The 14262-nt window shown below is 40.8% G+C and overlaps 1 protein-coding gene across 4 annotated transcripts in view; it reads right to left on the reverse strand.

The window, feature by feature from the left end:
- Positions 1-2236: 2236 nt before the first annotated feature.
- The window catches only part of ORC3 (origin recognition complex subunit 3), a 62056-nt gene continuing 50030 nt past the window's right edge, over positions 2237-14262 (reverse strand). For 3 of the 4 annotated variants that reach the window (XM_078380402.1, XM_020790200.3, XM_078380405.1), the window contains 7 exons: positions 13699-13781; positions 12037-12134; positions 10436-10577; positions 6633-6749; positions 4777-4856; positions 3094-3225; positions 2237-2321 (listed from right to left, as the gene is read on the reverse strand). In XM_078380402.1, coding sequence (XP_078236528.1) covers positions 3120-3225; positions 4777-4856; positions 6633-6749; positions 10436-10577; positions 12037-12134; positions 13699-13781 — 626 coding nt within the window. In that variant the 3' untranslated portion in view covers positions 2237-2321; positions 3094-3119. The remainder of the gene's footprint in view (positions 2322-3093; positions 3226-4776; positions 4857-6632; positions 6750-10435; positions 10578-12036; positions 12135-13698; positions 13782-14262) is intronic. The other variant, XM_072998929.2, reaches the window with a different exon arrangement.

Genomic DNA, 14262 nt, shown 5'->3' on the forward strand with positions numbered 1-14262 from the left:
GGCAAGAAACAAAAAAATATAAAACTAGACAAAAACATTGTGACACCTTAAAGACGTAACTGCTATATTTTAATGTGAGCTTTTGTGGACAAGTCCACGCTAGGCTCTGTTGATACTGTGGTTGATACTACTGAAAATGTTAAAATTTTGTGTAAGATAAAAGCATTCTGATTTTATGAATTCTACAGACTTTCCATTAAGCATCTTGCCCTTGTATACCTGTGTTTTACTCACTTCTTCATCCTGAGATAAGATTTTACTGGTTTTTACCTGTTACATTCTAAAGTGTTTTTTCATCTATAATATGGAGAAGCATTTTATAATTAATGGGCCTGGATCAAAAAGTTGTCAGTGAAGAAGAGAGAAACTGCCCTGAGCTCTTCAAAGGAGGAGTGAGGTGCATCTATAAATGTTAATAAAATTGGATGGGTTTGAGGTTCTTTGAAATGAACTAATGCAGTAATTGCTTTTTACAACAGATTTACATACTGGCATATTTTCCTCTTTCAGTCTGTAATGGAAGCTCCAATGGTAGTCGTAGAAGTGGGAATCTTGTCACTGAAGGACAGGAAATCCTTAATTGTTCACTACATTTACATCTTGTTTGCTTGTCATCTTTCCTGTGGATATTAGGAGTTTGTGTCCCTTTCATTGAAAATGGTGGTGCTTAATTGCATTGGAGCAAATTCTTGCTTTAAATGGTTAATGAAACAGGAAGAATGATGCTTACATTACTTTCACAGATGAGAATTAAATAATCAGTTTCAATTATCAGTTGCCTAATACACTTGAACTTCCACAAACTGAATATCTAACATCAGCAGGAGGCCCTATGCATGTGTTTATGAACTAATGAGAAAGTGATATGGAATAGAAGGCCATTATTTCCTCAGCTAGGATCCAGTAGAGGTAATATGTTTTATACCACTGTGTCTCCAGCCCTGAAATATTAAATTGAATGAAAAAAGCAATGCTTATAGATTTCCTTTAATGGTAAAAGATATTTTGATCTCAGATCTTGGCAATATTTGAGGAGATATTGACCACACACTCTAACTTGCCTTAGTGTTGTATTATTTAAATTTCTGCTCAAAATCCAGCTCACTTGAAGTTTTACTCATACAAAAAAATGCCTGTAATAGGTGTTATAAATTTCCTAATTTCATTAATTGCACATAATTTTACGAATAAGCAAAATTCTACCTTCATTTAATATACCTTGAATGAAGATAAGGATTAACAGATGTCTAATTACAGTACTGGCAAAAGGGACTGCCAGTGATAAGCAAATCCTGCATAAGACCTTAAGACCTACAGTCTTGTGTAGATGGTACCGGTTAGATGGACAAACGAGGTTATACCAGTTGTTGTCTAATGGGAATGGGCACTGCAGGACCATTTAATTTTATCTTTCCCCTGAATATACTTATGAGGGCTGAGAGACCCATGTGTAGATTTCAGGCAGGGGTAGAGCAGGAGGGAAACTGTTGTGGAATGAATGGAAGTTGCTTAATGTATGACTGCCCCCATCCCAACCTAGTTTAAAGGAAGCTCTTTATGTACAGTACTGCGATGGTTGTTACTGACCAGAAGCAAGATCCTTGGAGACAACTGCAATATCAAGGCTTTAAAAGGTATTGAAAGCCTCCACTGAGAAACAGCTGCTAGCTAGGATGTATATTCTATAGTCTTTTCCCTACTAGAAAGACAAGTGTGGGTGACGGAGTCATGCCAGAAACGTGTCGTGTTTGATACTGCTCATTGCTGAAACAAACTGAAGGCCTAGGACCTCAAAGGATATTAAGATAAATGTTTCTATCCCACTTTTAAATCAAAGAACATAACTGCATACACACCACCCCATAGAGCTTAAAACACTGGTGGCTTACAACAATTGTGCAGGCTACACAATCCCCCCCCCTCCAGTGAGCTGGGTACTCAATTTACAGATCGGAAGTATGGAAGGCAAAGTCATTTTGAGTCAACTACCTGGATCCACTGGGATCAAACTGGTTGCGAGAGTCTTAGCTGCAATATTGCAGTTCAACCACTGCACCATGAAGTTCTTAATAACAAAAAAAACCCTTAGTTATGAGAAATGAAATAGTATAGAATCAAATAATAGAATGAGACAATTAAAAAGGGCCTTTACAATCTAAACCTGGCTACATCTTTTATGTGCGTGCTGTACAACCATTTCGTGTAAGCAATGGAATTATTTACAAAAACAAGGCTATTTTAATCCGATATAGAAATTTTATTTTAAATTTAGTTTTATTTAATCTTCTGATATAAAAAATATGCAGCCTCTTGAATGTGTCCTGCAAAGGGAAAGGTAAGAATTAGAAAAATATACAGAGACTATCTGAAGAGCAGCAGACATACACTTGCCAAAATGAAATGACTGAATATTTAATATGTCAAAGATTAAATAGAAACTAAAAGCTTCAAGATCTGCCCAGCTTCCTGGAAACAATATTGCAGGGCAGGGCTGGAACAGTGCTGTATTGATCTGCCTCAACTGAAGGCAAATTTACTTCTGTAAAAAAACCACCATGACTAGACATGAATACACTTCAAATCAGACCACACCTTCAGGTAGTGTTTCTAATTTTCTTTATAATTCAGGATTACAGCAGATTGCATTACAGTAAGACCTTAACTTTTCTCTCCAAATTTCACTTGACTGAAGGAGTCTAGATAACAGTTACTGTATCAATAGGCACCCTACGCACATCCCTCTCATTAGTAATCTTTTCATCTGTGCAGCAATGTAATCTTAGTAACAATCTTAGAACTGCAGAGCTGGAAGGGACCCTATGGATCATCAAGTCCAGCCCCTATCAAGGAGGCACAGTAAGGAAAGAAATTTCCAACTTCTGGCTCCACAGCCAGATGGCATATCCCCTAATCAGAAACACTAGCCGTTGTCTGCAGCAGGACAAAGATCTGCAGGCATGTTCCACACAAGAAGCACATGTACTATGTTATCATGTTAGAACTGCAGCTTTTGTTTTAATACAAAACAATGCAATTAATTCAGTAGCTGATACCTTCACTTGTTAACAACTGAAGTCCTGTTTGAGCACTTACTTCTTTTTCTTAGGAGACTGCGTAAGTTAACAGCTACCCCAGGTCAGTCGTGCCACATGATCAGTCTTCTGTTTGGTAGGCTTTATGAATCCCAAGAGTTCCAACTCCGAGACTGCTCTAATGAATCGAGCACTTGGGAACGGCCCGTCAAGGAACACTCTTTACCTCCTTCAGGGGAGTATATGCAAACCAACCCAACAGTTTTTAAATCTAAGCAGGGAATGAATTCTGGACCAGTCATTGAAGCACACCTTCACACATTGATACATATTTGGTCTCCCCACAAAAGATCCCAGTGATCCTGCTAGGAAACAATACCACATAGGGAAGACACACCTTATTTCCCTGCAAAAATTCCATACCTTATGGGCTGTCGAGAGCAATGAGTCAGTAAGATTTTTTGGAGGGAGAAGGAAGCCCTGAATGGAGTTCATGGAGGCAAGAGACCTCCCAAACCCAGAAAGTTGCTCACCGCCTGACAAGATCTGGATGTAGCGCTTGCCTCTCTTATCAGTAGCCTCTTCAACAGAGTTCCACTCAGAATGTCCCTGCCAGCAGAGGAAGTGGACAGGTAGCTTTTGCAGTTCCTTCACCTACTATTCCTCATGCTTTCCTTGAGGTGTTCCAGCCTTTTCCAGGCCAGCTCTTCAAGGGGCGTAGGCAGCTGGCAAACACACGCTACAAAAGACTGTGAAAGGTTCAGGCAGGCTTCCTAGAAGGTTGCTGGGGTTCATAGCCTCTGAGACGGTCCCTAAAGTGCATGATACTCTTAAAAGGCGTTTTATGTCACAGTCCTCTACAGTGGTGCCTCGCTATACGATTACCTCACAAAACGGTTAATTTGCAAGACGATGGGATTTTGCTGGGTCCACGCTTCGCAAAATGGTTTTTTTAGGGACAGTTTTTCGCAAGACAGCGATTTTGACAGCTTCGCAAAACAGCTTTCCTATGGGCGATTTTCGCAAGATGATGATCCCCCCATTGGAACGCATTAAATAGATTTCAATGCATTCCAATGGGGAATCGCATTTCACAAGACGATGTTTTCGCAAGATAGCGATTTTTGCGAAACAAATTAATATTGTCTTGCGAGGCACCACTGTATTTTTTATTCAGAACTCAGTGTGCCCAATAGGACATATTCTAAGGAAAATGTTTAGACAACAGGAGTGTTAAACCACAATCCTCTACCTGTCTACTCAAACTACCAGCAGAATTTTCTCCCAAGTCTGCCTCAGAATCACTTGAAAAAAAGTAGTGACAGAATTTAAGCTGACAAAGCAGTGTTGCTCCGTTAGCTGATCAAATATTCTTGCGAACTAACAGAACATCAAGGGATGTGGCCATTCTGAAAGATACCCTCATCCCCAGTGAAAATAGGAAAATGAGTTCTCATTATCTTTGACAAGTTAGGAGAAATAACCAGCTTCTCTCTTCCTGGTTGGCAGTGAGAAATGTGAAGCCTCTATTAGTCAGCAGTCATCCGCCCCCTGGCATACATGGATCTTCCTAACTTTTTGATAAGGTGGTTTTTCCCCCTTGTTTAAAACATGTTTAGTGTTACGGAGTTGCAAGATGTTTTGCTGATCCCTTTTTGATCTAGCCTCAAGTTATATTTAACAAAGAAATACATGTTTTAAAAAAGAATTAGTAAAGATTGGAAAATTGAGGGGGAAAGGATACTGAGTAATATCATCTATCTGGTCCTGTTTCGGGTCTGTCACATCTGAATTTTCAGTGGCTGTTATCACTGTGGAAAAAGCCTAATAGAAAATGCAACATTTTGAATGTACTACATTTTGTTAACATCCCGCAAAACAGACAAAATTCACACACCAGCATGATTGCCATCACTAGACAGCATGCTAAATTGTTTAAATTAGAGAGGAAGACTTCATACATCTACAAAGAGCTGTGGGTAGGCTTTTAATGATTCCTGGGGATTTATTTTCACTTGGCTAATGACAAAGTTTTGAACAAGTTATTTGTTCTGTGGTTTGGTTGCAAATTTCAAATCCAAATACTACTAGGATAAAAATTAGCCTTGAAGTTTAATCAAGCTACAGTACATACATGATTTAATATCAGATAGGAAACTGTGCAGAAAAAAACTGTAGTCCTAACCTCTGATTTGCCTCCACTTAATATCCAAATTGATGACTTATGCCCATCATAGTTCTCTCCCCTCACCTTAAGATACTGGCTGAGAACTCAGGTAAAGGGGTACCAAATTTCAGCAGAGAAAGCAACCAGCACTTTGCTGCTGCCTCCCAAGCTATTCCCTTCCTTTCCTGCACTGGAACGGCTTGTCTTCTGCAAACTGGGCAGGAGGCAGTGCACTGGGCAAATGTATTTACTTCCTCAGCAAAAGCTCACAAGAAAGAAAATAAATGCAGTCTCCCTTTCTACAAGCTTTCCAGAGGTAAAGTTTGTAGAATCGCTTCTTTCCCTTTCTGTTGGTATTTAGCAAGAAGTGGAAGCAGTGGGACACTGCAAAGTCCCACCTAGGAGGATGGGGGGGGGGGTATCTCCATGTGGACAACAGATGTGCTTTTACTCCCATAACCAGAAATTTTGAATGAAGCACCAGTTGAGTCTATCCATTCTTGTTTGTTTACATCAGACAAAAATGGGGATCAAAGGAAAGTGTTTGCCTTTCTTTTTCTCCCTATTTTATACAAGGTTTTCGCAAAGAAACAGCAGTGGGGGTGCTAGTGCTTTCCACAAAATGTAACTTGTGAGAGCAAATCGTATGTCATTCCCTCTTCAAAGTATGGAAAGATCATTTCTGTCCAACAAATTGGGTTTCTGGAGACAGCACCAGCCATGCCTCACGCCTACTGGATTTAAAGAGAAAGAAACAAAGGGGAACGGTCCCTCTGTTTTTTTCCTCCTTCCTATTTTCTTTCCCATCTAAGAAAGATCAGTGAGACATGGCTGGTCTTTTTCTTCCAAAGCTTAGCTTCCATGACGGAAGTCTTTTCTCCACTCCTCCTTCTCCACTCCTTTTCTCCTCCTCCTAAGACGAAAAAGAGAGGCATTTTTCTCCTGACAGTTGAGATCTTTTGGAGAAAGTGCTACCTCCAACCCTACTGATGCTTCCAAAGAAAGAAGCAAAGGAAAGACATTTTTGCTTTCTTCTGTGTAGAAAAAAAAGGTATGTGGCTCATCTCACCTGCTGTCATTTTTTTTAGGGGGGGGGGAGAGAAGATGCTGCATGTAAGTGGCGGAGAATGGAAGATGAAAGGAGAATCTTATTTCATACAAGCAAGACTTTTTGATAAAAACCGCATAGCAGTGCTCAACAGTGGCAAGCGATGCCCTTGCTGCAGCAGCATGGATTTTCTGAACCCAACTTGCCCAGGACTAACTAGGAAGGGGACAGAGATTGGAATTTTTGTAGCCTGACAGCACAAGATATTGCAATGTTACACAACAAGAATGTAATTGTCAGAACACAAGAGAGGCTTAGCAAGAAAAAATGACAAGCTGAGAAACATTTAGCAAAGTAGTTACCAAATTGATTCATGTTCACATACCTCTAACCAGTCAACAAGGTTAATTAATCTGCCACACTCCAAATGAAGCTTGTATGCTATACAAATATCAGGAGCTGTCTTAGAAATGGACCCCGCACCACTTTTCAAGGATTCGTTCTGACAAACAAAAATTCACAGTGGGGAAAATAGTTACAATGTACTTTTAATTTATATGCTAATGATCCCATCATCTTCACTCCCTTCCCCTTATATTAAGAAACAGGCCAAACTTCAGATACTGCTATCATAATATACACCACTCAGTCAGAAGCTGCAGTAATGAACCTTTAGAAATACTAATCTGTAAGCATGATTCCAGCTTTGCTCTTACATCAGTCCAGCAGTTGCAAGTGGGAAAGTGCAACTAATCCAGTACATGTTTTCCTCACGTTAATTTTTCATTTTATCCAGCAGCAAGCACTGCTTTCTTCCTGATCAGTAAATGACAACAATGGATAGGACTTACTCTACACTACAATAAGTCCTATCCATTACTCTGAGTAACCCAAACCACATCTGACACATAATAGATAGCCCTGTTTCACCCAGGGCTAATATCCTCTCTTGCCTGTCAGCTCTGCTGGAACAGGCAGTCTGGGAAGACAAAGAGTTATGATGAAGACAACAGACAGTGGATGCAGCAGTTCAAGTACTGGACCAGAAGTCTGACGATCTGGCCTCAACCACCAATCAGCTGTAAAATGCAGTTGGCAACCTTGGGCACATCACATTGTTCCAGCCTGACCTGTCTTACAGGACTGAGGAGATGAAGTGCCTAGGAAGAAAGCCATGTATACTGTCTTGGATTATTGAATTAAGGCATGATATAAGTCTAACTATGCACATCATCTTGGATGTGTACAGGCAAGCTGAGGAAGTGGTAGTCTGGTGTAGGGGTCTAGTCACTTCCAGCTACTTGTCACAGCCTTGGGTTGAAAGTTGAGATCTCACACTTCCTAGTCACTAACCTGTTGCCCTATAACATGAACACTACAACCCCTGCTACTCTCCTCTTTGAGACATACACAATGATAGCAACAGAGCAGAGTTCTGCCTATGGAGATTAGATCTACCGTATTTTTTCATGTATACGACCTCCCAATGTATAAAACAACCCTCTAATTTTTACCCTTGCCAGAGGAGCAGTCAATGGGCGGCCGCAAGGGATGGCCCAGTGCAGCTGCTCCTCCGTCTCTTGCTGCTTCCGCCACCCGATCGCCTCTTCCAGTGTGACTGCCGAGGCTCACCTGCAGCTCAGGTCGCCGCCTTGTCCCCTGCCCGAAGGAGACAACTGCTGGAGGGGGCGATTGGACGGCGGAGGCAGCAGTCAATGGGCAGCTGCGAGAGGCGGCTGAGTGTGGCTGCTGCTCCTCCGCCCCTCCGTCTCCTGCTGCTGCCTTGCGTATATAAAACATCCCTCAATTTTTCCTCTAATTATTTTAGGAAAAAGTGTAGTTTTATACACAGAAAAATACAGTATATGTCCTGTAAGCCAAGACTTAGCACAATCTGTCAAAAAGATGAGAACACTACCCAGAATATGCTACCCAGAAGATGGTGGCAGTAAAGCTGGCGAATCACCTATTTAGATCTGGGGGGGGGGGGGCAGTGTTCCATTGCCACAGCTGAGACAGAGGGAAACCTGCTGCTATTGCTGGAATTCTTACAGCATAAACCAAATGATGTAAAGTTGTAGAGAACCAATTGCTAACTTTCTTACTATGCAACTTTAACATAAGTAACATCCTTCACCACCAACAACTGTAAGAATTCCAAAATCTTTTTAGTATAGATTGCTTATATCGGGCAGAATCCTGTCCACTCCCTCCACTCATGCTACACTTTATTATGTGACTAGCTGGTCACTTTCTGGCCTTGAGTAACTTGATGTTTCTGGGTGCCCCCCCCCAATGGTCGATGTAATTTAAATTCAAATTGATTTAATGACATTTTTTTATCATTTAGTTTTTTTAAAAAAAGCTTTTTGATTAAATTGTGATTAAAATATTTTTTAAAAATCACTGATTTTTATTCACACTGATGCCCCCTTACACAGAGCTTGGAAACTGTCCAATAACTTGTGCAGCATGTGTATGAATCAAATGAGCAAAGTTCTGCTTCCAGTCCTTCTGTAAACCGGGAGCAACGTTAGCAGCTATAAATCCTAACCAAAGTGAGAGGCTGATCAAAGTATGAGGGGGAATATTCCCATACAGGGATGTGAATACTGTTCTCAGTAGGAATGAAGCAAGAAAGAATGTGCCCTGCTGTCCAAATGATGCTGGCTCAGCCCCAAGAGATTGTGGGAGAACAAAAGGCAAGGGCCTCACTTTCTCCAAGGACTAGTATATTTTCAGTACCTGTATGTGAGGAGACCTTTGCTAAGAGATGGATTGTGTCTCCAGGAGAAACTGTACCCAAACTGTTACAGTGGTGCCTCGCTTGACAATTACGTTAGATGAGGATATCGCTTGACGATGAAGTTTTTGCGATCGCTTTTGTGACCACAAAACAATGTTTTAATAGGCAAAAATAGCTTAACAATGATCGGTTCCCTGCTTCAGGAACCAATTTTTTGCTTAACGATGATCTTTACAGCTGATCGTCGGGTCTTCAAAATGTCCGCCCGCTGTTTAAAATGGCTCCCCGCTGTGTTTTAGGAAGGATTCCTCACTTTACAGGCACCAGAAATGGCCGCCCTATGGAGGATCTTCGCTGGACACTGAGGTATTTCGCCCATTGGAATGCATTGAACCGGTTTCCAATGCATTTCAGTGGGCTTTTTCATTTCACTTCACGAGGATTTCGCTTAACAGAGATTTGAACGAGGCACCACTGTAGTAGTGTCGGTTCTTTGCTGTCTGCATCTCTTTGTAGTCAGAGACTGATATTTATCATGAGAACTTTCATCCTGGCTTTATAATTCATGAAAGAACAGGTGGTGCTGAACTTATACTATGAAAATTACTTTGTGTACTGGAGCAACAAAGAGTCTGCTTCCCCTTAGATTTCAAACGTTTTCCTAAAGCATGTTCAGATATTTTAATGCCAGGCCTCTGACTTGGCTTTCATCATACATGCTGGAAACTGAATTAAGTTTGCTCTCCCAATCTAAGTTCTTAGTCTGTCTAAAATCAAATAAATGTGAAAAGTTCAATTAAATAATTGGGAACATATACATATTACATTCTTTTCCCAACCTTGCTTTGTTGATTTGTATTCCACTATCTGCCTCAATGTGGTAAATATAATTAGATGTATGGTTTTGATAAATTTCTTTTTTAAAAATCTTTCTTTCTACTTAAGTCCCTAACTCTGCCTCCCAGCATGTAGATATTGAGAAATTCATCGAACTGACTTGCTGGAATATTGATTGTAAGGGAAAGACGTGAGATGGGACAGACATTTTAGCAGATATTTTAGGCCTCATATATAGTGCTGCTGTTTTCCAATATCTCAGGAGAGATGGGAAGCATCTCTGCTAACAAGTTAGGATTCAGAGCCTAATAACCCTAAGACTGTAAAGTATGAACTGACATGGTTAACAAGTATTTCAGAACGGCCACTTTGTGACAGACTGCAGGACTCAAAATACCACAGAAGCCAACTAGGTTACATATCTAACACACTCCACACCCTTTCACACTGAGAATCACAGAATCCAATGAAAGAAGCCAGTGCAGAAAACCATGCACTGCTCCAGACAACATGCACTGCTTTCCAAACATAAATAACTCCAGAGACAGGAAGTACTTGACAAAAATACACCATGGGTATACTGTGCCTAGATTCTTATTTCTTACCTTCAGGTAGAAATATGGATTATTGAGGGCAGTGTGAAGGGCAACACGTGGGGCAGCATTCAAATGTTCACGAAGTGTATTTGCTGCACTGAAATACATCACTTCATGCAGCGTTTGCATCTCCACAGGCACAAGGTACTTTCTGGAAAAGCATCATGGAATAAACAGTGAGACTGACTGATTGATCTCAATTTCTACAGCAGGAAGAAGCCACAAGAAAGCACATCCATTTCACATTTTGCTCTGGTATCATGTGGCAGTCAGTGTTAGGTGCCTGCTCTGCCTTGGTAGGAAGTTCCCGAGTGGGAGAATGGTTGCATTGAGAAATGTAGCCAACAAAGAACTTGGTGCACCATAAGCATTCACAGTATGAGTTTGATGCTAATTAGAGATCTCAAGCCCATTTGGAGCATACTACAGGAACCCAGCTTAGACATAGCAATACTGTGTGTTACTGAAATGAGGTCTGCTTCCTCTAGATGAGGCTGCATGCGGTGAACCGACTGAAACTGGGGGGGAAAAACCACTCCTGACCACTGGTACTGGGCCTGTGCCATCATGTAGGACTTATTTTTCTCTTGAACTACCGTATTTTTCGCTCCATAAGACGCACCTTTCCATAAGACGCACCAATTTTTTAGGAGAAGAAAACAGGAAAATATAATCTGTTTTCTTCGCGCCATAAGAAGCAAAGACTTTCCACCCCCCTGTTTTGTGGGGGAAAAGTGCGTCTTATGGTGCAAAAAATACGGTATCTTGTCCTACCTGCTGTCTGGATAGTTTCCTAAGCAATAATGGGCTCTTTTCAGATCCATGTGAAGAAGGCACTGCTTCCTTCTACAAATAGAGATGGATCGCCTGTGGTCCAAGCATCAGCAGTGGCCCTCTGACTAATTCCTATCATTCAGTGGATTAAGGACTACGGAACTCTACCAACAAACTTTTAAAAGATATGTTTTTAGACATTTAGAATCCTTTAATGGAAGCAAATGTGTAGATATTTCCATCCATCCCACGTGAATGCCTTCTATACTTCTAGGGTTGTTTAAATCACGTTGCAGTAACATTGGAAATGTATAAGTAACATATACATATGCATTTGTTCTTTCCACAGCAAACCACAGTGCAGGTGAGCTGTTTGTTACTGAACCAACTTGAATTCACTATGCAAAACTGAGCAACCATGTCAAAAATGCTGTCTCAAGCACTATTTTTAACTAGAAATGTGCCCACAAGTTTCACACACAAATAAGTACCATGTTTCACCCAAAATGAGACAGGGTCTGATATTAATTTTTACACCATAAAAAGCATTAGGGCTTATTTTCAGGGGATGTTTAGAGTAGACCTTTGGTCTAGATGGGCGGGATAGAAATCCACTAAATAAATAAATGTGGGTTTTTTTCATGTACAACAATCTACATTTATTCAAATACAGTCACATCATCTTCTAGTTGCTGCACAATGGTGGGTTTCACTTAACTGGGGCTTATTTTGGGGGTAGGACTTATATTAAGAGCATCCTGAAAAATCATACTAGGGCTTATTTTCAGGTTAGGTCTCATTTTAGGGGAAACAGGGTACAAGAAAGCAGTGCTTACCTCACAAGCCCATCTATGAAGTCAACAATTTCAAAACGGAGCATTTCAAATTTGCTTAATTTCTTAAGCCTTCTTGACTCTTTTATCTCCAACAGAGTCTAAAAAACAACAACACACACATATAAAGGAAAAAAGAATGTTGAAGTCCTATTGAGTAAATCACTGAGCAACATTAATAAGATTATTCCATTTTTCAGATGACGCAACTGATTGTTACAATAGTTTCTAGAGACTACTCACAAAGAGTACTAGCCGTGATGACTAAATAATAATGTGTTTCTTAGCTGGTACTGTTGCTATTTTGCAAGTATTAGCAACAATGCATATGGAAAGATGCATTAGTTGTAGCTTGAAATAATTAATTATAGAAATGCTTGAGCACCTTACACAAAAAGGTTAGGTTATTCTCCTTGCTTTCTGAAATACGTACATCCATTTCTTACATACTTTTACTACAGCACGAGTAAGTATAGAACCTTGACCTGAGCAAATAACCTACTGACTGAAATCCAGTAGTAAGTTACAGCTAAAGGTGCAGAAGAGAACAACTAAAATGATGACTGGGCTGGGGCACCTCCCTTATGAGGAAAGACTATAGCGTTTTGGACTCTTGTCTAGAGAAAAGGCGCCTGAGGGGGGACATGACTGAGACGTATAAAATTATAAAGGGGATGGATAAAGTGGATAGAGGGAAGCTCTATTCCCTCTCACACAATACCAGAACCAGAGGACACCCACTCAAATTGAGTGTTGGGAGAGTGAGAACAGACAAAAGAAATTATTTCTTTACCCAGTGTGTTGTTAGTCTGTGGAGCTCCTTGCCACAGGATGTGGTGATGGCATCTGGCCTAGATGCCTTTAAAGGGGGATTGGACAGATTTCTGGAGAAAAAGTCCATCACAGGTGACAAGCCATGACGGGGATGTCTAATCTCCAGGCTTAAAAGGAAGGTACCTCAAAATGCCAGATGAAGGGGAGGGGTATCAAGAGACAGCTATCTAGTTGCCTCATATGCTCCCAGAGGCATCTGGTGGGGCCACTGTGAGATACAGGAAGCTGGGATAGATGGGCCCTTGGCCTGATCCAGCAGGGCTCTTCTTATGGTCTATGTTCTGGTAAGAAAGGTGCCTGACAAAAAGAGACTACATATGCTGGTGAGCCAGCTGGTAGATTCTCTTGCATTAGTCAATGTGGAAACTAACTAGAGATTATCTATAGCTCAGGTATGAAACAGGTTGCTGGTTGTTGTCATTTTCTTCTGTAACCTTGGTAAATGTATTTTAACTAAACCTAAACTAACAAGTAGACTCAACATGAAATTTAGTTAGGCCTGGAACATGGGAATAGGAAAGACATGAATGAAACAATTTCAGAATTAATCAGTTAACACAATTATTTGCTTCTCAGCAAATTGCGGCAATGGCATCCTCAGAGAATTCAGGATATTCAGACAAGAATCAGCAAAGAACAAACAGAAAAAGGGAGGCACTGGTGGTGAAGTATTCAGCCCCCGCTCTTCACACTGCCTCTGTTGGCATTTCAAGACTACAAGCTTTTTCTCCTTCACTGGTTTTAATTCCAAAGGTGCTAATTAAATATGCCCTTCAATTTGGTCAGTCAATTAACTAGTCAGTCAGTGACCAACCCATTAAGCGGTCTGACCTTTTGAAGGTGATAGAGGTCCGTCTTCTTCTGAAGTTCTTTTAATGAGGATATAGACGTGTCTTGATCATCACTGGCTTCAGCTATCAGAAGAACAGAGGTCAAATTCAGCATGAAAAAATGATGGCCAGAAACTGCTCATCCATAGAAGGAAGAGGAAGGTTTGTGGAATAATAGGTGGCAGTCAGTACTTTGCATTCAGTGGAGCCCTGGTGGTTTGGAGGAAGGGGATGGGGTGCTGGTTTTCCTTAATTCTTTCTTCTTCCCTTGCAGGCCTATGCAACTCCCCATGGCTGTTCAGACCCCTCTACAAAACAATGAGTGTTGTGGCACTGTGGGCTGCAGGGAACTAGAGAATATCATTTCCCCACAGACCCCATCCTTTGCCTCTACTGGGATGCAGTTCATTTTCCCAATGGAACTGCATTCTGCTTCAAGAAAGACAAGTCAGGATCCAGCTCATTAGGAACTAAGAAACCTTTCAAGTCTTCTCTGTCTTTCTGTTCCCTGAATTAGCTTTCTATAGTCAAATAGGACAAGATTAAGGACATTAAGAATAAGAGA

The sequence above is a fragment of the Pogona vitticeps genome, chromosome 1 (genome assembly GCF_051106095.1).
Source record: "Pogona vitticeps strain Pit_001003342236 chromosome 1, PviZW2.1, whole genome shotgun sequence".
NCBI lineage: Eukaryota > Metazoa > Chordata > Lepidosauria > Squamata > Agamidae > Pogona > Pogona vitticeps.